Genomic DNA, 27,475 nt, shown 5'->3' on the forward strand with positions numbered 1-27,475 from the left:
ATGCTTGAAAAACATCTGCCGAGCGCATTCCGATCATCACTGTTAGCCAATGACTTGAGAGCGCTGACCGATGTGTTCTGAAGGGTAGGGGGCATCCCCCTTTCAGGACACAATAGCTCAGTGGGGGAGATTGTTGTGCTAACATCGGATAGTTAGTACAGCAGTTCCTCCTGAGCTCTTCAGTTTTTTTTTTTGTTCAGCCCGCTGGGTTGAACAAAAAAAAAAAATCTGATAGTGTGTACCTAGCATAAGGCTTACCATACACATTACAAACTGACTGTACAATATCCTTTAGATTTACCAAAAACTATATAGTTCCAGGGCTGACCTGGTTAGATAGTTTAGGAAGTCCCTTATATTACATAGTTTTGGTAAAGCTAAAGTTAATAGTATGGCCAGATTGTAATGTGTATGCTGACCCTAAGGTGTAAATACTTACCTTACTTCTTGCTTCAGCAGGGTCGCACTCCAGCCTCCTCAGTGTAAAGTACAGGCTTAATGTCTCTGTATTGTACCTGATGACACAGAGGTTCCCCCCACAAACTAGAGCTTCGGGCAGAGAAGGAGACCGCCAGAGCCTCTTCATCTCTCCTCTAGACATAATAAGCTTTTAACCCTTGTGGGCGGAAGTTTGTTATGACCAAGCTGGTCCAAATGAACTACCTTATTTATCGGCGTATAACACGCACCCCAATTTTAGAGGGAAGTTTCTGGCAAAAAAAACTTTATTTTTAAATAAACCACTTTGAAGCAAAATAATGGTCAGTGAGCATCAATGCAGCCTGATTAGTGCCCATCGGCAGCCTCAATGCTGCTTCAGTGCAGCCTGATCTGTGCCCATCTACAGCCTGATCTGTGCCCATCTCCCCCATCAATGCAGCTCAGCATCTCTCCGCAGGAAATCACAGAGCCATCATCTGTTTACTCGGCTCGTACGAGTGCCGCCCGGAAATCACCGAGCCGTCATCTCCTCTCCTCTCCGGCTTGGTGATTTCCGGCAGTACTTGTCCACCTCCTTCCCCTCCGAGGTACGCTGTGGGCGTATAACACGCACCCGCAATTTCCCCCCTATTTTCAGGGGAAAAAAGTGTGTGTTATACGCCAATAAATACAGTATTTTATTCACTCACAATTCCGGCAGCTGTGAGTACTGTATAAACTGTGTAACCTCAGCTACATACAGTATACAGCACTGTGTTCTGGAAGTAGAGTGAGAACTTCTTGTCCCACTCCCAGAACATAATTGAGCTGGGCTGAGTACTACTCAAACCTTCCTCTGATTGGCTAAGAGTAGAGTTTGTGGCGTCTTCGGCCCGCCTCTATCACAGGCAACAAGAGGAAGCTTTGTATTTATTTATAGAATACAAAGCTTCCTGTGAATGACTGAGCAGCACTCAGCCTGAATCGATTTTGTTTCAGGAGCAGGATAGGAAGTTCTTATCCCGCTACCAGAACACAGCGCTGTATGCCGTGAAGACAATGCAACCATTAGGCCAGGTTCACACATGTGCAGCTGCGGGTTCATGCCTGGGGTGCGGTGCGTTCCTGTACACCGGTTTAGGTCCAAATTTTAGCCTGAATTCGCACCTGAACCTGACCCCAAAACGTACAGGACCCTTTTTTAATCCGGACCCGGCTGCCCTAGACATGTGTGCACCGGCTCCATTGAGAGCCGTTAAACACTTGCCTCTCATGCAAATTGGATGCGGGGAAAATCTGCATCCAATTCGCATATGTGTGAACCCAGCCACATTGAAGTAAATAGTGCATTAGGACCAGCTTGGGCCTAAGATGTCACCAGCATGCCTTCTCAAACCCCTGAGGTGCCTACAGTGTGTCTCCTCCACCATCCCTCTAAATAGAAACAGTCCCCCAATATGAGCATTCGTGTTTAGGGGTGCACTAGGTGGCAAAGATATCTGAGGGTGATAGGATTGTGCCAACACTCTAATGTCTCTGACCAGATTTAAGCTTTGCAGCTGATGTGGAATTCAAAGTTTGACTCTTCCTGGACCATTCCTTTAGATGCATTTGGTAGGAAGTAAAATAGCTATTTAAACTGTTTGCTGTTACAAAATATAGTTTTCAAGAAAATAAAAATAAATAAAGCAAAACAATTGAAGTTATATATTAACTTTTATTACATGGATTTGTTACTGAAAAGGTGTACAGGCGGTCCCCTAGTTACAAACATCCGACTTACAAACGGAGGGAGACAATAGGAAGTGAGAGGAAGGGAAATTCTCTCCTGTAAGAGTTATTATGGGAAAAAGGTACATCTACTGAAGCTTTATCACCAATCCTTGTTTCCACAACAACCCAAAATTTTCAAAATCCAAATGTCACAGGGACAGAAAGTGAGGTGAAATCTTCTGAACAGGGGCACAGACAGCAAAACAAACATTACAGGGGTGATAACCCTTCCCTATGTTATCCAAAAAGCTTAAAAATAGATTTGGAGCTACACTTAAAAACTGTACCTGTTCCGACCAAACAAATTCAACTTATGAACAAATCTACAGACCCTAACTTGTTTGTAACCCAGGGACCACCTGTATTGTTTAGACTCTGAGGGATTTGACAGTTTTAGAACTTACAGTAGTAATTATTAATGTATCACTTGTTTTACAGGTGAAAACTCTATAGACAATCCATCCTGTCCAAGAAATATAACACTTTGTTGTTTTATCGTCATGTCAAAGTTACAAGTCACAGTGGTGTCTATATTACTGATTACCATTCATTCAGCAGCCAGTACAGGTAAGTTGGGCATAACTTGCTCCACATACACATTGGCATCTGCCATAGAGAATAATAATTACAGATAAGCCACACCAAAGCTTTGGGCAGCTTATATAGGCTTGTCCTAGGTCTGCATCTCAGGCCTATACTGTAGTACTGTTTAGTTTTTTAGTGGCATTGAGGGTAGTTGGCTAGGTTAATTTTATTAAGATAAAACCTACCTTTTAACCGCTTGCCGGCCAGTGCATGCCGATGTTCGCCAGCAGAATGGAGCTTGGCGCTGGTAGGCAAAAGGGTGTACAGGTACGTTCCCTTTAAGAAGCAGTGGCGCGGACTCGATGTCTGCCGGGTGCCCGCGATCATGTCACGGAGAGGAAGAACGGGGAGATGCTTTTGTGAACAAAGCATTTCCCCGTTCTGCCTAGAGACAGGACAGAGATCACAGCTCTCTCATCGAGAGCGGTGATCACTGTCCTGTGTGTTGAAGTCCAGTCCCCTAACAGTTAGAATCACTCCCTAGGACACACTTAACCCCTTCACTGCCCCCTAGTGGTTAACCCCTTCACTGCCAGTGTCATTTACTTAGTAATCAATGCATTTTTATAGCACTAATCACTGTATAAATGACAATGGTCCCAAAATAGTGTCAAAAATGTCCGATGTGTCTGCCATAATGTCGCAGTCCTGATAAAAATCGCAGATCGCCGCCATTACTAATAAAAAAAAATAATAAAAATGCCATAAAACTATCCCCTATTTTGTAGACGCTATAAATTTTGCTCACACCAATCAATATACGCTTATTGCGATTTTTTTTTTTTTTTTTTTTAAATACATATCTGCCTAAACTGAGGAAAAAAAATGTTTTTTTATATATTTTTGAAGGGTATATATTTTTTGCAAAAAGTAAAAAATATTGCGGTTTTTTTTCAAAATCGTGGCTCTTTTTTTGTTTATAGCACAAAAAATAAAAACCGCAGAGGCAATCAAATACCCCCAAAAGAAAGCTCTATGGGTATAATGTCGCACGACCGCGCAATTGTCAGTTAAAGCGACGCAGTGCTGAATCACAAAAAGTGCTGTGGTCAGGAAGGGGGTAAAATCCTCCGGGGCTGAAGTGGTTAAAGCAGGAACTATAGTATTTTAGAACTAATTCAGTCAGATACAGTTTTCGCAGATACACTACATGGTCATTTAAAGCTCCCTTTATATCAGTGGGGCCTGTTCTCACCTGAGTGATAATCTTGCATGCTGCAATATTGGGGGCAAGTGAATTAAATTGTAATCTTCATATAAATAATCTTGGCCCAATATATTTAAAGTGTATGACTTTAAGGCCTCATGCACACTGGACGTTAAAATAATGTTATAAAGACGTCAGTAGCTTTGCAGTGAGTTTTTCAATGTTTTTGCAATAGCGTTTTATTAGCGTTTTTCCGTGTTAGTGTTCTTTTATTTTTTTGATGAAAAACGTTAACCGCTGGTTAGTGACGTTTTTGAACATTTATCGACGTTTATCAAAAACGCTACAGTCCAAAACTGCCGATAACAGCCATGTGTGCATGGGATAACATGATGGAGAGTTTAATGACTATAGAAACAAACCTCTACAGCCAAAAACATCTGCTGTAAAAACGTCAGACGTCCAGTGTCCATGCACACATAGGCTGTTATCAGCAGTTTTGAGCAGTAAGAAAAAAAAAAAACACTAGTGGGTTCTGAGAGATGTTTTTCAGCTGATTTTCATTTGGGGGGTATTTGTACTATCCTGGCATTTTAGGGGCCCCAAGAAATGAGATAGGCTTGCAGCAGGGTCACACTCCAGTCTCCTCAGTGTAAAGCACAGGGTTAATGTCTCTGTATTGTACCTGATGACAGAGGTTCCCCCCCCACAAACTAGACTCGATGTCTGCAGGTGGCCCGGGATCATGACATGGAGAGGCAGAACGGGGGAGATGCCTATGCAAACAAGGCATTTACCTGTTCTGCCTAGCAACATGACAGGGATCTACTGCTCCAAGTGATCGGGAGCAGTGAACTCTGTCATTGTCTAGTGAGCCCATCCCCCCTACAGTTAGAACACACCCAGGGAAAAAACGCAACCCCTTGGTCGCCCCCCCAGTGTTTAACCCCTTCCCTGCCAGTGACATTTTTATAGCACTGATCGCTGTATAAATGCCAATGGTCCCAAAATAGTGTCAAACGTATCCGATCTGTCAACCGCAATGTCGCAGTCACAATAAAAATCTAAAAAGAAAAAAGAAATAATACTAAAAATGCCATAAATTTATCCTCTATTTTGTGGACGCGATAACTTTTGCGCAAACCAATCAATATACGCTTATTGCGGTTTTTTCCCCCAAAAATATGTAGCAGAATACATATCGGCCTAAACTGAGAAAGAAATGTATTTTTTTTTATATATTTTTTGGGGATATTTATTATAGCAAAAAATATTGCTTTTTTTTTTTCAAAATGTTCCGTCTTTTTTTGTTTATAGCGCAAAAAATAAAAACCGCAGAGGTGATCAAATACCACCAAAAGAAAGTTCTATTTATGGGGAAAAAAATTCTGTCAATTTTGTTAGGGTACAACGTCGCACGGCCAGTTAAAGCATCACAGTGCCATATCGCAAAAAAGGGCTCAGTCAGGAAGGGGGTAAATCCTCCTGGGGCTGAAGTAGTTAATGTAGAAAAATGTAAAATAATGTATTTGGGTGGCAAAAATATGAATGCAATCTACTCACTGGGGGGAGAACCTCTGGGGGAATCTAGGATGGAAAAGGACCTGGGGGTCCTAGTAGATGATAGGCTCAGCAATGGCATGCAATGCCAAGCTGCTGCTAACAAAGCAAACAGAATATTGGCATGCATTAAAAAAGGGATCAACTCCAGAGATAAAGCAGTAATTCTCCCACTCTACAAGACTCTGGTCCGGCCACACCTGGAGTATGCTGTGCAGTTCTGGGCACCAGTCCTCAGGAAGAATTTGCTGGAACTGGAGAGAGTCCAGAGAAGGGCAACAAAACTAATAGTCTGGAGGATATTAGTTATAAGGGAAAGGTTGCGAGCACTGAACTTATTCTCTCTGGAGAAGAGACGCTTGAGAGGGGATATGATTTCAATGTACAAATACCGTACTGGTGACCCCACAATAGGGATAAAACTTTTCTGCGAAAGGGAATTTAATAAGACACGCGGCCATTCACTAAAATTAGAAGATAAGCGGTTTAACCTTAAACTGCGCAGAGGGTTCTTTACTGTAAGAGCGGTAAGGATGTGGAATTCTCTTCCACAGGTGGTGGTCTCAGCTGGGAGCATTGATAATTTAAAAAAACTATTAGTTAAGCACCCGATCGACCACAACATACAGGGATATACAATGTAATACTGACATATAATCACACATATAGGTTGGACTTGATGGACTTCTTTTTTCAACCTCGCCTACTATGTAGATTAGGACTGATCAATTTTCAAATATACTGTATATCCCATCTTTTGTAGATGCTATAACTTTCACACAAACCAATTAATATACACTTATTGGGACATGTAGCAGAATACATTTTGGCCTAAATATATGATGAAATTTGATTATTGATTTTTTTTTTTTTGTTTATATCGCAAAAAATAAAAAGCACAGTAGTGATCGAATACCACCAAAAGAAAGCTGTATTTGTGTGAAAAAAATGTCATTTGCGTACAGTATTGCGTGACCGCGCAATTGCCAGTTAAAGTAGTGCAGTGCTGAATAGCAAAAAATGCCCTGGTCATGAAGGGGATAAAACCTTCAGGGCTGAACAGATCAGCCAGCTATACCTGATAAATGCTGTGATGACTAAAGCTATTCAGGTTGGCTGTGCTCCTCGAGTGATTTTTTTTTTTTTTCATGTTTGATTGGAGGGTACACTAATTAGAGTGGTACAGTAGACAGAGAAAAGGCTGCTGTGTATTTAGTATAACTCATGTATTTGTATTGCAACTTTGTTTACATTTAGGTGCAGAGTATTCATGTCCTCAGCTGAAAGTTGAGAGAGAGATTTTGAAAGAAGGATTTCACAGGTAATTTTTCTCTACTTGCTTTAACCTTAAGCCTGGTACACACAATGAGATTATCGGACGAATGATCGCATGCTAGTCTCTATATCGAAAATGAAGAGATTACTAAAATTTGAAAATTCTCATATGACAGAATAAAAATTCGGAAGTGATATAATGTGTTGCATTGTATTTTCGGAAGAAAACTGTACTGTTTAAACGATAATCGTACGATCTGGTATCGTACTAGAAATTTTTTGTGTTTGTCTCTTCGGATAATTTTGAATTTTGGAATGAAATACGTGTACTAGCGATCAGATTACCATACGGTCGCTTTGAAAGCGGTATTTTTTGTACGATTTTCAGATCTTATTGTGTTTGGGCCTTTAGGAAACTATCTTAGATTCTTGTAAAGTTATCAGCAGCTCTGTATTTGATGTTGTTGTGAAGCCGTGTGTATAAAAAGGAATATGTCTATAGGGGTATTTCTGTGTAGACTAAGCATGCAGTACACCTGCTCATGCGTTCTTCTCTCTCTGTCCCTAATAAAAAGGTAGGAAGGTTTATAATATAATGTTTTTTGCAAGAAATTAGGAAAAATAGATGACCACATCTGGTCTCAGGAGAGACATCTGCCTCTTAGCAGTTTTTGTGGTTGCCTCCTGGACCAGACCAGGACCAACACTTTTGGTGTTCTGTATTTTCTTCATACAGGCTATTCTAATTTATTTTTTGAGAAATGTAACCTTGGAAAATTTAACCTTTTTTAAAGGTTTTTTAGATGAGTTACTATGTGACCAAAATATAAAGGAAACTCAATAGATTTCTAAGCGTAGCCTCTTAAAGTGGTTGTAAAGGCTGAAGGTTTTTTCCCTTCATGCATTCTATGTCATTGGCTGACAGCTGATCACGTGGTAAGGGGCCGGGACTGGCCCCTTACTCGGATCTGTGATCACCCGAGTCTCACTGACTCGATGATCACAGCGAGCGCCCTGCAGGATGCGTGCAAAGGGGAGGCTGTCATATGACGGCCTCCCGGAAATTCAGGTCCGCGTTGCGGCAGTCATTCGGCTAAAGCGCGGACGGCAAGTGGTTAAACCACACATGAGGTATCACCGCATGTGTTAGAGCGAGAGCAAAAATTCTAGCACTAGACCTCCTCTGTAGCTCTAAACATGTAACCTGTAAAAAGTTTAAAAGCGTCGCCTATGGAGACTAAGTACCGCAGTTTGCCGCCATTCCATGACTGTTCGCAATTTTAAAGTGTGACATGTTGGGTATCTATTTACTTGGCGTAACATCATCTTTCACATTATACAAAAAAATTAGGCTAACTTTACTGTTTTGTTATTTTTGAATTCATGAAATTGTTTTTTTTTTTTCCAAAAAATACTGTGCGACATAAAGTTGCTATGACTGCCATTTTATTCCCTAGGGTGTCTGCTAAAAAACATATATAATGTTTGGGGGTTCTGAGTAGTTTTCTAGCAAAAAACTTATGATTTTTACATGTAGGAGAGGAGTGCCAAAATAGGCCCGGTATGGAAGTGGTTAAACTGCCGTGGTTTACTACTGCTTTAAAGAGTAACTTCACTTTTGTTGAGAAAAAAAACCTTCCCCTCTGGGTGATCTATGTGCATAACAAGGATTTTAACAAACTTTGTTGCAGATTCCTACCTTTTGTTATTCTGAAGAAATCCCTGTATGTTTGTCTGTGTCCATGTGGAAAGTGAACCTAATGGGAGTGGTTTTATAATTATCAACCAGCTGCTGCACCTGCAGGGCATTAATGAGGAAAATTGCAGGATCTGCATCCTGTTTTTTCCTATTGGGAGTATCTCACCAAAAATGATTTTTTTTTTTTTTTTGCAGGGGATGCCTAATATCTGACTTGTATCTTAGTTTAGACTGGGAAAATCAATGAACCAACCAAACAAGCAGGAAATTATGTTTTATGGGGGGGGCATTCTGTACACATTCTGTGTACAGAACACCGCCAGGTAGCCATATTGCACTACACTTTACAGAAAATTACAGAGCTGCAGATTGAAAAGGAAAAGTCATTTTTAATAACATTCAGTTACAATATGACTTGAGTCGCAATTGTATATGCTATATTATTATTTTTTATTTGTTTTTTTTCCCACAAAAGTGGAGTTACCCTTTAAGCAAAATGTAGTACATGCAATGTAGAAAAGCCAAATAAAAATATTTTTGCCAAGGTATTATATCTTGAAGCTCTTTTAATTTTTTTTCTGATCCTCTTGATGTAACTTATTAATACACTATATTTCATTGTTATGCTTTAGCAATCATATTGCATGCAAACATTTTAATATACTTTCCTGTTCATGTTATTAGGGATTTAGTAACCAGAGTGAGTATTCAGGACTTTGTGGAGCAGGTGGACAGCTGCAGAATTTTGCTCAATGAGACCATGCCATCTGGACTATTTATGGATCCGTTTCAGATTTCCTCTCTACAGCAGCACCATCTTGTAGAGGTATCCACATGGTTGATCTAATTACAGTGTGTCTAATGAAACCTGCAAATGTTAAAGTTGATATGTAGCCACCGCAATAACGTTAACTGTTTATTTTTTGAGGCCCAGTTACAATGGGGAAATGGGGAAAATTATTTTTTGATCCCCTGCAGATTGTGTAAGTTTGCCCACTTACAAAGAAATGAAGGGTCTATAATTTTTATCATAGGTGTATTTTAAATGATAGAGACAGAATATCAACCAAAAATCCAGAAAAAAACACGATACAAATATTATAAAATTAGTTGCAGTTCAGTGAGAAAAATAAGTATTTAATCCCCTACCAACCAACAATAATTCTGGCTCCCACAGACTGGCTAATGTGCTCATGTAGTACACATATTAGTCCTGTCAATTTAAGAAGGTGCTCATAAGGACAACTCGTTATGTGTATAAAAGACACCTGTCCACAGAATTTCTTTCTTCCATTCACACCTCAGCATCACGGGGAAAGACCAAAGAGCTGGCAAAGGATGTCAGAGACAAGATTGTAGACCTGCACAAGGCTGGAATGGGCTACAAGACCATCCGCAAGAAGCTTGGTGAGAAGGAGACAACTGTTGGAGTGATTATTTGCAAATGGAAGAAATACAAAATAACCATCAATCGCCATTGGTCTGGAGCTACATCCAAGATTTCACCTCATGGGGTAATTATAATCATGAGAAAAGTGAGGGACCAGCCCAGAACTACACGGAAGGAGCTTGTGAATGATCTCAAGGTAGTTGAGACCACATTCACCAAACAAACCATTGGTAACACAATACGCCGCCATGTATTGAATTCCTGCAGTGCCCGCAAGGTCCCCTTCCTCAAGAAGGCACATGTACAGGCCCTTTTGAAGTTTGCCAATGAACATCTAAATGATTCAGAGAAGGATTGGGAGAAAGTGCTGTGGTCAGATTAGACCAAAATTGATCTCTTTGGCATTAACTCGGCTAGCTGTGTTTGGAGGAAGAAAAATGCTTACTATGACCCTAAGAACACCATCCCTACAGTCAAGCACGGAGGTGGAAACATTATGCTTTGAGGCTGTTTCTCTGCTAAAGGTACAGACCGACTTTGCTGCATTGAGGGGCCAATGGACAGGGCCATGTATTGTAAAATCTTGGATGAGAACCTTCTTCCCTCAGGCAGAACACTGAAGATGGGTTGTGGATGGGTCTTCCAGCATGACAGTGACCCAAAACATACTGCCAAGGCAACAAAGGAATGGCTCAAGAAGAAGCACATTAAGGTCATGGAGTGGCCTAGTCAGTCTCCAGACCTTAATTCTATAGAAAATTTATGGAGGGAGCTGAAACTTCAAGTTGCCAAGAGACAGCCAAGAAACCTTAAAGATTTAGAGAAGATCTGTAAAGAAGAGTGGAACAAAATCCCTCCTGAGATGTGTGCAAACCTGGTCACCAACTACAAGAAACGTCTTACCTCTGTGCTTGCCACCAAGGGTTTCTCCACCAAATACTAAGTCATGTTTTGCTTGGGGATCAAATGCTTATTTTACTCACTGACCTGCAACCCTAATTTATAACATTTGTATCATGTGTTTTTTCAGGATTTTTGGTTGATATTCTGTCTCTATCATTTAAAATACACCAATGATAAAAATTATAGACCCGTAATTTTTTTGTAAGTGGGCAAACTTACAGAATTTGCCCCACTGTATACATTGACTTGTATTTATTACCAGTAATGTTCAAAACTTTGTATTTAAATTTGCCTATATCCCCAGCAGCATTTCCAGAGAATATGATGGGTGTTACTATGCGGATGGGGCATGTTTTTTTTTCCGAAACCCATCCTCCATTACTTCTCTGCAGCCAGAAAGCTCAGCAGGATCCAATTCTTAAATAGAAATGGAAGCCAGTAGAGAACTACGATGGAATGGCATTTTCAGATCAAATTGCTATTCCAGCTGTATTACATTGTATTTTCTAGTTGGCATCAATTCAGCATTAGTATCAGATTTCTTTTCTCAGAACAAGTTTCCTTTAATATTTTCACTCAATTAAACAATTTAAAATATATATTTTTTTATTAGTGCTTATATTATACCCCAAAAGTTCTTTCCAAATACATTTAATATGAGTAATAAATGCTTGTTGGTTCTGCCAATTTGTTCAGCTTCCCACTTCAGGCTGTCAATGCTGTCAACAGGTTGCTGTAGCCTGGTAAGCATTACAGCTGTGGTGCGCATGCTCCCCACAGTGATATGAAGAAAGCTTTGCTGACTCACATGGTGCTCTCCCACCTCTCTCTTGCATAGAACCTCACTGAAATCATACTGATCAGCAGTCTGCACTGCATCTTAGTGCCACCCACCTGGGCCCTGCAAGGTGGAGGAGGATTGCAGTCATGTAACTGCCTCAAATAATATTTAAAGAAAATGTGTTTTTTGCCATTTTCATCAGTGATTACAATGTAAACAATTTGATAAAACATGCGCTACAAAAAGGAAAAAAAGCTATATATATATATATAACCAATAAATTTTGACGCAGCAGCTATCTGTGCGATGTGAATACCATCAAATCTAGTCACTTCATGCAGACAGCTCTATTACCATTTTATATAGTAATATGAAACAATCCATACAGAAAAAACACGCTCATATATCCATAGAAATATGGGGTTGAAAAAAACAATCATCATATCATAAATATGATATAAAAACAAAAAAATTCATATAATAACTTCAGTCATATAGTGTCTCTTGCACTCAAAAAAATCTTCAAAAGTCTGCATTCAAGATTAAGAAAACTGATAAAGATCCCATCTCCAAGAAAGCAGAGAACATGCTCCACCTTCAGCGTTGCAACCACCACCAGAACCTGCTAAATCACTCACTAGAAATAATGGCTGATAAACCAGCAAATGCACATTTGTATACACATGTAATTCTCAGGGACCAGCGAATCTTTCCTTACAACTGTCTTAGATGATCATCCATCAACCATAAACTCCATACTCCAAAAAAAGGATGTTAGAAAAGAATAAAGGAACTCATAGCATAAAATCATTAAAACCTTTTTATTCAATAAAAAAACAACCCCCTCTACTTACACAATATAAACCTGCTACAGTGCAATTCGATTTACCAGCACATCTCCAGTAGCATCCTCTGACAGTGAGTCCGGACCAGGGGTGCATGGTGACGTCACATCAAAGGCCCCGCCCTATGCGTTTTGGCGACTGACATCCTCCAGGGGTGAATTGTGTAAGTGGATAGGGTTGTTTTTTATTGAATAAAAGGTTTTAATGGTTTTACATTATGAGTTCCCTTCTTCCTTTCTAACGTGCATACAAATGTGCATTTGATGGTTTATTATCAGCTATTATTTCTGGTGAGTGATTTAGCAGATTCTGAGTGCCAGTTCACACAGGGGCGACTTGTCAGGCGACTTAGCCACTTGACAAGACGCGCTCTGTTCTGTACTAGGGAACCGTTTCAATAGGAGCGACTCAAGTTGCTTCGACAAAGGTTCCTGTACTACTTTGGGACGCCTTCAGGGCGACTTGCATTGATTTCTATGCAGAAGTCATTTTGCAAGCCACCGCTGAAGTATTGTGCAGATCGCCTTGCATAGTCACGCTGTAAGTCGGGTTGCCCCTGTGTGAACCGGCCCTAATGTTGGTCGCAACACTGAAGGTGGAGCATGTTATTGTTTTTTTATAGGGAGTACATGTGTATTTGCCCTGGTCAAAATTCCAGGAGAAGAGATGAAGGTTTACAGACAGTTTATTGGTTCTGCTACAATTTATTGTTTAATAGATCAGATCTTCAGCTATAAAGCTTTCTTTTATTAATCTCATAATTTTTTTACATGTGCGTCCAAGCTCACAATCAGTCTCTATAATACCAAATCATGATTTGTACCTGTCACACTAGACACATTTTTTTTTTTTTTTTTTTTTATGCATTTATGTATACTGTACCTTATGCTGCTGGCAATCCCTACTGTCACTAACAGCCAGGGCTCTCATTAGAGTGGTTCTTGACCACGTGACCACTATGTCAGCTTTGTCTCTCTGATGAAAATAACAACTTTTAGCCTACAGATGAAGACTGGCACCTTCAGGCTGCAGTATTTATCTGTGTCTGCATCTCCTTAATAGTGTAACTGTGATATACACTTGCATTATCAAAAATGATAATAGGTTAAAGAGGATCTTCAGTCCAGCCAAAAATAAATAAAAGCAGCTACAAATACTGAACACTTACCTGTCCAGTGAACACAGCTGGGATCCTGGGAGGTCCGTCCTCCCAGGATCCCAGGCCCGATCCTGGGCGGATATCATATGATGTCCTTCCAGGAAGGGAGAGCTCCTGCTTGGCCGTCATATTACAATAGGCCAGGCGGGAAGTGGTTAAAGTATAATGAAAGGCAGAACTTTTTTTTGTTTTGTTTTAAATAGAGTGAAGAGGGATTAGAACATTTCCCATGTTCCCTGATTGGTGGATTCATCATCTCTATTTGTCATGTTTATTGTTATCACTGGAAGTGAAAGTAAAAGTAAATCACCAATTTTGGGCTGGCCCCAGAACAGGAATAGAGGGGAAATCTTCGAATGGGGACACTAGTTCTGGTGACAACCAAAAATTTTCCTCATTTTGGAGGGGTTTCCTCTCAATTCCTGTTTTGTCTATCAAGTCAGTCATGTCAATCTTAAGGTCTCATTCCTCCCCATCCCACCATGACCACTATGACTGGACAGCGAAGGAGAAGCAGCAGACTTAATAAGCTCATCTGCCTCTCACTCTGCTCTCACCACCTATCATCATGTTACTTGGTAGCACATCAGTACTGCAGCACAACTGATTAGCTCTATGAACTGCTTCTACTTCTCCCACTCTGAGCTCCGCTCTTCAGGGATTGCAGGAGGTTGATACCAAGTCACATTCTTAAACTGCTTGCAGTTAAATAAATACATATAATGATGTGTTAATGAATACAGAGCTTCATTCATTTGTGTCTTTTATATCTGCCTGAATTTTAGCTATATTTTTTACACACGTGATGAGGAACTGATAGTGATCTTTACAGTGTTACTCCAGTTCTTTAGCATACAGTTGTTTATTGCTTGATGTAGTCAAATCAGTAATACATCCTGTATGCTTATGTCTCTTATTCAGGCAATAGTGCCAACATCCATTGATGTAGAAGCACCTGAATATCTCTCCAAAGAACACACTGCTCTGGTGTACATGAAACCAGATGAAACTTGCAAAGATTGCTATATCTCCACGGTGCCAGTTCATGCACGATACCATCGCCCGTCTGCTGAAGTCTATGAGATGTCTATACATATCCGCAGTCCTCAGTTACTTATGCGTTGCAGCAAAGGTGACTCAATCGTGGTATTCTGCTGGCTTTACTCAGTAAACAGAGCAGTCGCATAGCTTGTGTTTGCTGATCTGACTGCAGTCACCTGATTTTTAGTTATTGGTGACTGAGGTTTACATGTTATTGCGTTTTGCTTTTCACTTATCAGGAGAGAAAAAGACAGGCCATTAATGACCTCCTGAAAATGCTTGTAGTCTAGCTAATTTTCTGATCCACTAGTTTTAAAACGATTTGAATCACTCAGACAGTATGCAGATCAGCAAAGTCAGATTAAAGTCACGCTTGTTCTGGGTCAGTAACTCAATGTTTTAAAGCAAGAGGGTCCACATGAAAGCCAAGCAACTGGCAGTGGCAGTGCTAGTATACAAATGTATTTTGAATCCGTTAAAGTAATCTGAGTTCTGATGTGCTTTGATTTAATTCTGTCATATGTGATTGCATAGTACACACATATAACATATGGTAAATTCATTTTACCGCCCATGTACACTAGACCTGAAAGCCTAACTGTTCCCTCCCCTTGGTCAGGACTGTGCCTGGTGAGTAAGGGAGCAGCATCTTACTGAGTAGATCATCCCTCTGCCCTTTTTCTTCCAGACAGAAAGCCCCATTCACTGCACTGCACAGGACAGTAAAGTCTGACTGATTTCCTCTTCCTCTCCCATTCTGAATACTACATGCTACTATGTACAGGGGATTACAGGAGGCTGAAATCAAAGCAGATCAAAGGTACTGTTTAAAAATACATTTAAAGTGGTTGGAAACCCTCTCATAAACCCAGTGAAGTGAATAGCCTAAAATGATACACAAAGATGAAACAAATCCTCCTACATAAGTTTTTTACTTTTTTATGCAGTCTTCTCTTTTCTACACCCCTTCAAAGTGCTGAATTTAGATAAAATCCTTCTGCATCTGTCAGTAGCACAGAGGAGGGGGTAGAGGCTGCAGTTGGAGCTCTTGTACAGTGCGTGAGAGCTGATTGGAGGAAAGGGGCACACCCCCTTCACACACAACACAGGAACGATAAAGAGCTGTATTGTGGATAGACAAGCTGTGTGCTGAGCTCTCCTCCCCATCATAATTTTATCTCTTGTGTCGGGACAACTTCTCAGAAGTGATTCATGCTGATAACAGAGGAACGAAGCACCAGAGAGAAATGGGGGAGACAATTGAAATCTACAGATATATTTTCTTTGTTCAGATTCCACGACTGAGGTTGTAACAACCACTTTAAGATATATATAAAACCAAAGCTTTTTTTTTTTTTTTCTTTTTAGCAGTGGATTACAACCTCTGTTGGGTTTTAATTGCTGTCTGTGTCCCCACTGGGAAGACATACCCTCTTCACTTGTCCCGATGACCAATGGAACAGAAAGTGAAGGAAAATCCAACAATTTTTCAGTTGTCAGCAGAGTTAGGCCCCTTTCACACATGCAGATCCGTTATACGGATCCCGCTTGCTCAGCAGGGATCGATCTATTGATCCCCGCTGAGTCGGCGGATGACAGGTCCATCTCTGCTCACTGTGCAGAGATGGACCTGTCAGATCTCCCCTCTTCTCTATGGGGAGATTGGATGAAAACGGACTACTTGTCCGTTTTCATCTGATCCGCCAGATGGATGCAAAATAGGACCACCATCCCTCTGGATTTAGCGGATCGAATGTCAGCAGACATGTCACCGCTGACATACATCACTCCATAGAGATGCATGAAGTGTCCGTTTAGGTCCGCCTGAAAAAACTGAAAGGCGGACCTGAATGGTCCGCATGTGTGAAAGGGGCCTTAAAATAGAGCTGAAATCTTCCAATGGAGTCACCTTTTCCAGAGATTTCATCTCACCTTTTGAAAGATTTTCTCTTTCTTTCTGTTGTATCTTTAAAACAGGAAGTGAACATAAATATCACTAACAGGATTGCAAAAACTACATACAGAAGTTTCACTCCTGATCAAAATTTAGCACAAAAAACTAAAATAATATTTGCCTACGCTGCTGCATTTTATATACCATGCCATACAACTGATTTACTGTACAAGATGCTTAGTCTAAGAAGTCAGCAGCACACCACCTTAGAGCCATTACATTTGGACAGCATCCTGTTTAAAGAGTAATTCAGGCCACAAGTAGAAATAAATCAGTGAACTGTTAATGCTATACTGTATAGGAAACATGTCAACTGTGCTGGGTAAGAAAAGCCAATCGATGTACCTTACTCTGTGTTTTATAATCCCATTTAACCAAAGTAAAACAATTTCTTACAGGGCTTTTGGTAAGACTGCAGTCTTTTCACAAAATGTTCTGTTCTGTTGTACCCCAGTGAACAACACACTCCCCTACACCTTCACATTCAGGACCATGTGAACATGTTTTTTACATCAGCTAGCAAGACAGTCAAGTGCACAAAATAAAAACTAGAGTCATAGAGTGGTTATACTGTTAGTGAGTCAGAGGACTCTAGGCAGTTGTAAATAACCACTATACCTTTTATTTATTTATTTGTTAGAAAATCATGACATATATTTTACATAGAACTAACAGAAGTACCTAATATGTCTTGATATACGCCTCCTGCACAGCAGGACTGGGAAAAGGAGGGGCATAACGCTAAACCAATGAGCCTATTGCTTTCTTTAGTGCTTTCACTCTAATGTCACGTACACACGATCGCACATTCCGACAACAAAATCCATGGATTTTTTCCGAAGGATGTTGGCTCAAACTTGTCTTGCATACACACGGTCACACAAATGTTGTCGGAAATTCCGATCACCAAGAATGTGCTGACGTACAACACAGACAACGAGCCGAGAAAAATTAAATTCAATAGCCAGTGCAGCTCTTCTGCTTGATTCCGAGCATGCGTGGAACTTTGTGCATCGGAATTGTGTACACACAATCGGAATTTCCGGCAACGGATTTTGTTGTTGGAAAATTTGAGATCCAGATCTCAAATTTTGTTTGTCGGAAATTCCGACGGAAAATGTCCGATGCAGCCTACACACTGTCGGAATTTCCGACAACAAGCTCCCATCGAACATTTCCTGTCGGAAAATTCAACCAGTGTGGATATGCTTGCAGTAGGGGAGAACAGAGGGATGTTATAATTGTGCTACTGCTTTGTGTTGTCAAATTACAAGTTGGCTCTGCTGTTTGGCAGGGATGCTTGGCAGGTGATTTGGTTTGCATAGAGTACAAATTTAATTTTCCTTTTTATACTGGATTGAAGTTTACTTTTACATTTTGTATTGTTATCACTTTATTTTTAGACTTTCCTCCAAGAGATTGCACAAAGCACCCTTTAATAGAAGCCCCTTGTGGATCTTCAACTGAAAAAGAATGTGAATGGATGGATCTGCCATACACACTGGTGTGTTATCTATTCAGAACTAGATTATTCTTGGGTGTATAGTTCCGTCTGTCTTCATTGTTATATGTCTGTGTGCTTTTGCTTTCATGTAGGCACATACATATTTATAAGTAGTAAAGTAAGTCAATCGTTGTCACTTTTCTTAGCAAAGCAGACAATTTCCATTATGTTATAGTGACCCATGGTACATCTGTACATTACATTCAAGTTTTAAATTAGGGTAATAATAGTAAAGTTTGTAATGTGTGAGAGCTCCACTTTAAAATACACATAATTCCATAAATAGAAATAAGCGTGCATTATAACAGCATGGTCTGAATTTACTAACCAGCTTTGCTTTACTTGTAAATAATGTCCTAGATCAATGGTTTTTCACAATTTAACTACCATTGCAGTAGATGGTTATAAGTTGGGGTTGGATGAAGAAAACGACTCTGGTATCTTAGATAATAGGCATTCCCTAGGAACACCAATGCGGATATGATATTGAGTAAAATTTATCATTGAACACCAATGCAATTACAGTGGATAGAGAAAAGAATCGCTGCCCTAAAATCACATTTTGTTTCTTTGCAGCTTGAAATGACGAAAGACACAGTTTTTGTTTTATCCAGCTGTATTTACTCAGTGCAACCTATAACATCCAAGTGAAAGATAGAACACCAACATGTCAAAGAATTTACAAAAATTCAAAAACAGAATCACTGAGTTGGAAAAGGATCACCCCTCCTAAAAATCACATTCTCTATGACACAAAAAGCCATTTGACTTTCAACTGTGATCAGCTGTCATCATTTTGATTAGCTCAGAATGAAAATAGCTGAGTAAATACAGCCAGATAAAACAAAAAACGTGTCTGTCTTCGTCCAGGTTGCAAAGCAACAAAATGTGATTATTTTAAATGTGGTGATTCTTTTCTTTACCCATTGTATGTTATTAAATTTTATTTCTTTCTCATCTATTTATGGATACAGGAAATATTTTACTTTCAGGATATACTGCTGCCTACGGGAGAATTGAATACTGGCAAAATAAACTGTAGGCCAGCCCAGGATAACCCCTACTACTACCAGCATGCCTCTGTATTTTGCTAGTGTTCTAGGGGGAATTTACCTTTTTTTCAGCTCTTTTGTGGTAATGACTAACCAATTTTTGCTCATACAATTTTTTTCTTAAAGCGGAGTTCCACCCAAATTTTGAACAATATCTGTATGTATTCTCTTCCTTGCCTAGATGCTGACATGCCGTTTAAAAAAATTTAAATCACCGTAATTACCTTTTATTTTTCTATTCTTCTTTGCACTTCCTGGTTCTCCTCCCGTGGGAGTAGGCATGTTTCTAGCCTCTCCCAGACTCCTAGGAGCTAGTCTCAGGCTTCCCTGGATGCCACTGTGCATGTGCGGGAACGAGCGGTGAATGCTGGGAGTACAGCATTCACCACATCCAGGAAATAAATGCTTGTGGGCTTCAAATGCCCACAATGAAGATGGAAACCGCCTGCAGTGAATAATATAAGTTATACTTTCTGACGAAATCTGACACAGGCGGACATATTACACACAATATGTGAGTATGTAATGCTGAGAAGAAAAGTTTGTGAATGAACTCAAAAAAAACAAGATAGATAGGTGGACCCCCGCTTTAAGGGATAAATTCACCTTTACAGAAATAATAATAAAAGCACATATTAAAAGCAAAAAAATGTGCACTTATTATTTCTTAAGTTTGGAAAGCATTGCACCCGCAATCTGTAGATCACGGGTGCAATGTGGATTCCTGCAGACATGTTCTACAGACTTCAGCCCATACCTCCTGCACAGGCTTTTGTTTGAAAGCCAGAGGACATGTTAGTGGACATTGAGAGCACTCATTAGTGCCCCCGCAGCCCATTATAACTACAAGTCCATCTGCCATGGTTGCAGACAGTACTTGTAGTTTATTCATTCATGGGAATTTGTGAATGAATGATGATGCGACTGTGTGGGCAGAAGAAACGACAGCTGCTGGGAAGGACCTCCGCCTGCTGTCACAGGGAGGGGGGAGAGGGGGCAGGAGCATGCAACATGTTCCAAAGGTGAACTTGGCCTTTAAACATTTTCTTTACTGCTAGAGCTGATCTCTACAATTGCATAGGACATTTATACAGTGCCAACAATTATGTATTGCTTAACATACTGTGCATTGACATCAGTCCCTGCCCCTTTTAGACCCCATTCTGGTAGCAAGTTACTCACGGAGTATTTTTCTGGTTCCAATCCGTTAACAATGTCTTAACACTTGCCCTGTCTCTGAAAACTTATAAATAAGCTGTAAAATAAAACCAAAGAATTTCCAAGCTCAACTTACCAACCAGCCTGCAACCAACCAAATTAACCTGCCTAATAGTATGTTAAAAACAGGGGTTTAGTTGCACACATTTGCAAATGCATGCATAATCTGCAGGCCACGGCAAGGCACCCTGTATCCTGCAGACCCTAATTCTAACTTTGAAGAGTCTCCACAGTGGGAGCACATGTATTCTGATGGATAGATGAAGGGCAGATGACTGGAGGGAGCCCAACCCTCCTAAAAGGCGCAGGAGCACACAGGAGGCACAGGAGCACACTGAACACCCAGCATATTGCACAATGGCAGCAAAGGTGTCAGTGCATTGCCTGACCAATATGTCAACAATACAAAAAAAGGTCACTTCCCCCACCTATAACTGGTCTTCACAGCAAGGAGCACTGGAAGGGCAAATGCATGTAAAATAAAACGAATAAAAAGAAAAGAATTTCCAAGCTGAACTTACCAACCAGCCTGCGACAAACCAAATTAACCTGCCTAACAGTATGCGTTAAAAACAGGGGTTTAATTGCACGCATTTGCAAATACATGCATAAGCTGCAGGCCACGGCAAGCTACATGCAGCTGCATGCATCACCCCGGTACCATTCTTTATACCGGACGTCAGCTTTATTGTAATAACAACCGATGCGACTCAGCACGTGCTTCTAGGGACAACGCTGCTTTGGATTTACTCTGGATACTATTACCAAGGATGCCACTGGTCGCAAGAGTACCCATGTTCCTCAGCAGAAGAAGCCCAAACCCCATACTGGGAAAGTTCGTCCCTCACTAATGGCTAAGGAAAGTCGCTTTCATTTCACCACTCATGCAACACCCACATCCAAAGTCCCCCTAACTTGGTTTTCAGTCCCCCCACAAGGTCTGGGACCCCTAGTCTGCCAAACCTTCCTCGGCATGAAAGTGTGGCTCCAGGGCATCCATAATCTCTCCCCTCTCTCCCCTACCCCTCTTTTTCCACTCTCGGACCCCCCTCGCTCCTTTTTTTTTTTTTTTTTTTCTTCTCACCTTTTCTTTATTCATCCTGAGCTCTCCCAACGTTCTCCTACCTTATCCTGACAGCTGATGCCACACCTCACAAGGAATGCCAGCTGAGGAGGAATCCTGAGTTCTGTCAGTGCAGGAGACTTGGCCTTCGGAGGAATATTATGTCCCGTTCAATATCCTGGATCATCTCCCCCCCCCTTTTTTTTCCTCTCATAGTATCCCATGCTGTGTAAAGTACTGTTTGTTTTGTTGAAAACTTCAATAAAAACAAAGTGAAAGAAAGAGTGTTCCCCACTTGTTTCCAAAGTGTGCGTAGGGCGAGTGGTTATTAACCTCTACAGACACTTGGACGGTTTGTATCCAAGATGCGAGACGTGGTTTATGGGGGCTACAAGTTACAGTTTTGCTCTTATTGCCCTCCTTGGTTTCTCACCTCAAAATACACAATGTCTTCATTGGAGCCAAGAAATGTTTGCATAGAATCCACTTGGTCTGTCACCACTTCCCTTCACTAGGGAGACTTCCTGGCTTCTGTTGACATCAACTGCGTACATAAATGTCCCCACCTTACCCCCACACCACCATTTCCTGTGCTTTGCAGTGGCCTGCATTTTAAATTTATAGACCTGCCATTTGAACTCTCATCTGCACCAGTGGTGTTCACAAAGCTGGTGTCCCCAGGACTGTCCCTGCTGCTTACTCGTGGGATCCTTAGATGACCTCCTGTTGAAGGAACAGTTGGTGCAGGCTCTGTCAAACAATGTGGCCTTGACTGTGCAGACATTACAACAGTTTGGATGGACACTGAACCTTCTGAATTCACTGCTTTGACCGACATTGTTTGGAGTAGTCCTAGACAGCTCTGGCCAGAGTATTTATTCCTTGAGAAATTTCAAACTTTCTGATCTCAGACTCGTGCTCTCCAGTCCAGGAGTCATCCAACACTCTGATTTTACACAAGAACCCTGGATCTGATAGACCCTTTCAAGGCAGTCCCATTGGCTAGTTTCACTGCACACACCTAAGTGCAATATTTTACCGCCATTGAACAAGTCAGTACTGACCACTAGACTGACTGATCTGTTTGGCACCCTGGCTTGGTGGTTTAGGAAATTGTCTGTGCAACCAGGGAAGTCATTCCTTTCCCATCTTTTGGAGGATCCAGCTGAGGAGGAATCCTGAGTTCTGTTGGTGCAGGGGAATTGGCCTTCGGAGAAATCTTGTCTCCCGTTCAATATCCTGGCGCTTTGGGCAATTATGCAACATTGATGAATGCCACTGGGCTCTCCCCTCTTTCTCTCCCAGGTCCTCTAAGTAGTAACAAGGCTTTGGATCCCCTATTTGCAACTATGACCCCTAATTCTATATCATACTTTCACAAAGACCTACTACTGTTCATACTCACAAATCAATTGATGAAAAATTATTTTAGAATTGTATTTCAGTTTAACCTAAAGCTATGTTTATTTTTCTGAGGAAAAAGTGATGTCCCCCAGTTGATTTCTGCGTAACAATATTTTAAAAAGCCTAGGAAATGCTGCTGCCTGGTGTCAAGGGATTTTCTACGTTACCCAAATTGAGCCCCTTTTTTAGTTTTTCTTCTGTCCATGATAATTAGGCAATGGTAGGCAAGCATGTTTTTGCTTCTAGTCATTTAATAACTTATCTCTGCCTACCTTCTGAGAAACTATATAACTACTAACTAGCAAAACACATACATCTGCTTGTTTTTAGTCTGGGAACATTTTGTCAATGGGAATTACTTTGTAGTTGAATCTTGTTTCTAGAAAAAAAGATGACATGGGGCAAATCTAGATGGTTCCAAAGCCACATAAAGCAATAATAAGTGGTTTCATTTAGTTCATGTATGTCACTGTAAGGTACTTTTTGTATTGTTTGAGAACAGCTCAGTATTCCCAGAATAATAATTCAAATGCAACATTCTCACAACCATAGATGTGGTGGGGAAAGATTCCCCTTGAATAAAACTTTTGCCTTTCCATTAAAAAGAGCTAGTCTATTTAGAGTTAACTCTGCTGAAATGTTTTGTAGAATGCGTTTTACTTTACTAATGAGAAGCACAGTATCCCTGACTAATAACAGTATCTCCTTTACTTTCTTCACAGGTTAAAGACAACACAACAGTGAAAGTACCAGTGGGGATAGAACAACATGGACCAGTTGTTTGTATTGTGACTATTGCTGTCACCCTGATTTGCACTGGAATGCTACTCAGAACAATTTACAAGCACAAGCAGAAGTCCACATAGCAGCATTTGAAAGAAGGAACTTGTTGCATTGGCAAAGTTCAGTTACATCAGAGACAAAACAAGGAAGTGAAATTCGAACACAATGAGTTTTACAGTAAACAGCTCGAAGCACAATGGCAGTTTGCAAAGTGAAGTAACCCATAGCAGCAAATCTGATTTTGGTTTACTGAACCCAATTACAATTAGAAGTTGTTTCTGATTGATTGCGTGGTGAGGGGGTCTGTAATTTGTTCATGAGCATTGCACTTTTCACTCCTTTACTTAATTCCACTTATGTTGGTTAATGTTTACTTTTTTTTAGTCCAGACTGATATCTCACTGTCTGAATGAAAAGAAAATGCATTCTTTAATAGCTTTTGCAAATGTCCAGTGAGACATCATGCAGGTTCAGATGCTATTCCAATGTGATTTGGATACAGCTGCGATTCTCTCTAAAAATCAGCTCAGAAAGACACTATAGCGCTAGAAATCGCACAGGAATTGCTTAGTCTTTGAACAACTATGTGTTTTCTATGCAGTTTCCATTGGACTCTATGGAGATGAAAATCGCATTAAAAAGCACCAAACACCCACAGGACCCTTTTTAAAAAAATATTGCGTTCAGACTGCATATATATATGTGAACGGCCACCATAGAAAGTCATGTTATTTCACTTGTCATGCGATTCCATGTGTTCTGGAAAGCATATGAAATCACATCAGTGTGAACCAGGGCTTACATGCAGTTATCTATAGCAGGAAACCTCTAAAAACAAGTCATTACAGGTCTTTGTCACCAATTGGGTAGAAATATGTAGGTCTATCTTAATGCTAGGGAGACAGCTTGTTGATTTTATGTTGATCACAGTTTAATCTCCTTGATAAATGTTTCTGTGTGATATTAATGGGTATTCTTCTGGCTCATCAGTTGTAAAGGAACTTGAGAACTTTTAAATTCCTCAAGATTGTAGGATGCTTTAGTTTACCTATATGTTGCACTGTGTGAGTCCACTGACCTGAAGCGACACTAAAACCCATAACAGGGAGTGCGGGGCCATTTCTTTCGTTACGGTCCCGGGCAGGTGTACAGAAAAAGCGCACAGATATCAACTCTAATATCCCCAGGGGATGTTATATATATAATGTATGTATGTATGTTTGTGTGTGTGTGTTATCATTATAAACTTAAAGCGGAGCTCCACCCAAAAGGGGAAGCTCTGCTTGTTTGCACCCCCCCCCTCCACTGCCGAAAAAGCCGATGGACGAATCGGCTTGGGGTGCTGACATAGAGGGATCCCTGGATAGGTAAGTGTCCTTATATTAAAAGTCATCAGCTACAGTATTTGTAGCTGCTGACTTTGAATTTTTTTTTTCCAGACGGCACTCCGCTTTAAGTGAATCAAATCATGATAGTATATGCTGTATGATTTCCATCTTATATTTGACATGCCTTTATCTATGATAACAGAAATTTGCTAAGCTATTCAGTAAAAGTGACGATGAGAAAGTGTTGGGACAAACTATAACAAGCATCAGGAATGTATATATATTTTCTTTTTCTTTTTTTTTTTTTTTTTTAATCAACTGAGGTTTTATGTACATATTGGATTTAATAATAAAATTGCAAGTTCTATACTAATACATGCATTATTTACTCTTTGTTTGTATTTGTTAGGGTTGCACTCATATCGGTATCGGTGACGATACTAAGCATTTGCACGAGTACTTGTGCAAGTGCTCCGAAACCTGAAACCGATACATTTGCGATTGAATGGGTTCAAATCCCACTGCAAAGTATTGCATGCGATTTGAACGGGAATGCAGTGACCCCAGCCTGGGTTCACACAAGAGCGGTACTGGAAACCACATGTGATTTGGACAGGAATCGCACTGCATTCCTGTTCAAATCACATGCGATTCTTTGCAGTGCAATTTGAGCCCATTTATTCTGTATGGGCTCAAATCGCACTGCAAAGGTATCCGTCCTTGGTATTGGTGAGTACTTGACCAGAAGTATCGGTACTCGAACTCGCCGGTAAAAAAAAAAAAACTATATCAGTGCAGCCATAATATTTGTGGCTTTCAGCTTTGCATTTGTCTTAGTGGAGTCATTCTATCCAGGAAGCATGTTTGTTTATTCCTGTGACATAAAGAGAGACATTTACTAAAACTGGAGAACTCAGAATCTGGTGCAGCTGTGCATGGTAGCCAATCACCTTCTAACTTCAGCTTGTTCAATTAAGCTTTGACAAAAAAAAAAAAAACCCTGAAAGCTGATTGGTTTCTATGCAGACCTGAACCAGATTTTGCACCAGTTTTAGTAAATCTCCCCTGAGGGTTCATGACAATCCTAAGTAGGGCTGCAACTAACAATTTTTTTTCATAATCGATTAGTTGGCCGATTATTGTTGTGATTATAACTTACTGAAATGTATGGACGGTATACTGAGCTGCATGCGTGTTACACTGTATTTTCTGATATGTAAATAAATAATGAATTCTGTAAGCAGGCCAACTAATCGATTATGAAAACAGTTGACAACTATTTTCATAATCGATTATGTCGATTAGTTGGTTCAGCGTTAAATGCTACATTACAACAGTATCAGTACACCGATACTGTAGAAGTTGTTCTGAGTCAGTTTACACAAGGACAGCAAGAGCTGCATCTGTGACACCAACCAAGTCAAATAACAGCCAGGATTTTCTGATAAATGCGGCCAGAGATCTGCAGAGAAGGAGCAGGGTACCACAATCACCTACAATAATAAGATGACATTTTCAGGCACGTGCAAAACATTCCCAAAGTTCAAAACTGGTTAAAGTCTACGTACTTGTTACATCAAATCCAAGACAAGATTAATGCTTCTGTAATTATGCAAGACAAGCTTATTTTTCTCCCCATATTGGTAATGACCCCGGCATGAGTTCAAATTGCGCTCCATTTAATCTATGAACATCTATTTTAAAACTCTAGGATAAGCAAATATTATCTAAATACATTTGACTTGTGTATTCTCTCTTGAATCTTGGTGTACTTTGTGCATATCTTTCAGATTTGTGCAGTAATCAAGTGTGAACTGAGTCTGTGCAGAGCTTCATGTAATAAAGACTGGTCATTGCTGCTCTCTCTCTCTCGCTGTGCAGGGTAACTGGTTCACAGTTTTTTGTTTTTTTTTCACATTTTAATAAACGGTAGACTTGTTTAAAGCTCATCAACAACCCTGGACACAGTTAAGCAGTGAAATCTAAGTGCAGTAATTCCATGTATACACGCTACCTATGAGCATACAGGCATAAACTGAACACTGCAAGTTAGAAGAGGATGAATTTTAGGTGTGCATAGTGAGGGCTATACAGAGCACAACTAGATAGGGACTGCCAGTCCCCATCATCAAGATTCCGTGTATAAACAATAGTAAAATGTTATGCCATGTGCAAGAGACCTTAGAAAGAATACACACCCACAGAATATAAGGTTTAGATCCTCTGTCTGTCTCCACCTAGGAAATTCTCCTTCTCTTTCTGAACATCCAATTCGCAAAGCAGGATATTGTGACTGGCTCTCTATGGAGCCGATGCGAATTGCACAGGAGTCCTGTGTGCCTTCCTTTTGGTCCATTTCAGGTCTGAATTCATCCCAAAATTCGGGCTGAAATCGGACCGGAAATGCTGAATGGGGACGCACCAGACTTCTGCTGCTAGCCGGAGCATGCTGCGGCGTGAACCCAGCCTAATGCCCCGTACACACGGTCGGATTTTCCGACGGAAAATGTGTGATAGGACCTTGTTGTCGGAAATTCCGACCGTGTGTAGGCTCCATCACACATTTTCCATCGGATTTTCCAACACAAAGT

The 27,475-nt window shown here is 40.5% G+C and overlaps 1 protein-coding gene across 1 annotated transcript in view; it reads left to right on the top strand.

The window, feature by feature from the left end:
• The window catches only part of PIGX (phosphatidylinositol glycan anchor biosynthesis class X), a 28,005-nt gene extending 1,263 nt beyond the window's left edge, over positions 1-26,742 (top strand). Inside the window, exons 2-7 of the mRNA XM_073625617.1 lie at positions 2,632-2,760; positions 6,743-6,806; positions 9,144-9,285; positions 14,459-14,669; positions 17,936-18,036; positions 23,496-26,742. Coding sequence (XP_073481718.1) covers positions 2,694-2,760; positions 6,743-6,806; positions 9,144-9,285; positions 14,459-14,669; positions 17,936-18,036; positions 23,496-23,639 — 729 coding nt within the window. The 5' untranslated portion in view covers positions 2,632-2,693 and the 3' untranslated portion in view covers positions 23,640-26,742. The remainder of the gene's footprint in view (positions 1-2,631; positions 2,761-6,742; positions 6,807-9,143; positions 9,286-14,458; positions 14,670-17,935; positions 18,037-23,495) is intronic.
• Positions 26,743-27,475: the final 733 nt, after the last annotated feature.

Source organism: Aquarana catesbeiana, linkage group LG04 (assembly GCF_042186555.1).
Source record: "Aquarana catesbeiana isolate 2022-GZ linkage group LG04, ASM4218655v1, whole genome shotgun sequence".
Classification (NCBI taxonomy): domain Eukaryota; kingdom Metazoa; phylum Chordata; class Amphibia; order Anura; family Ranidae; genus Aquarana; species Aquarana catesbeiana.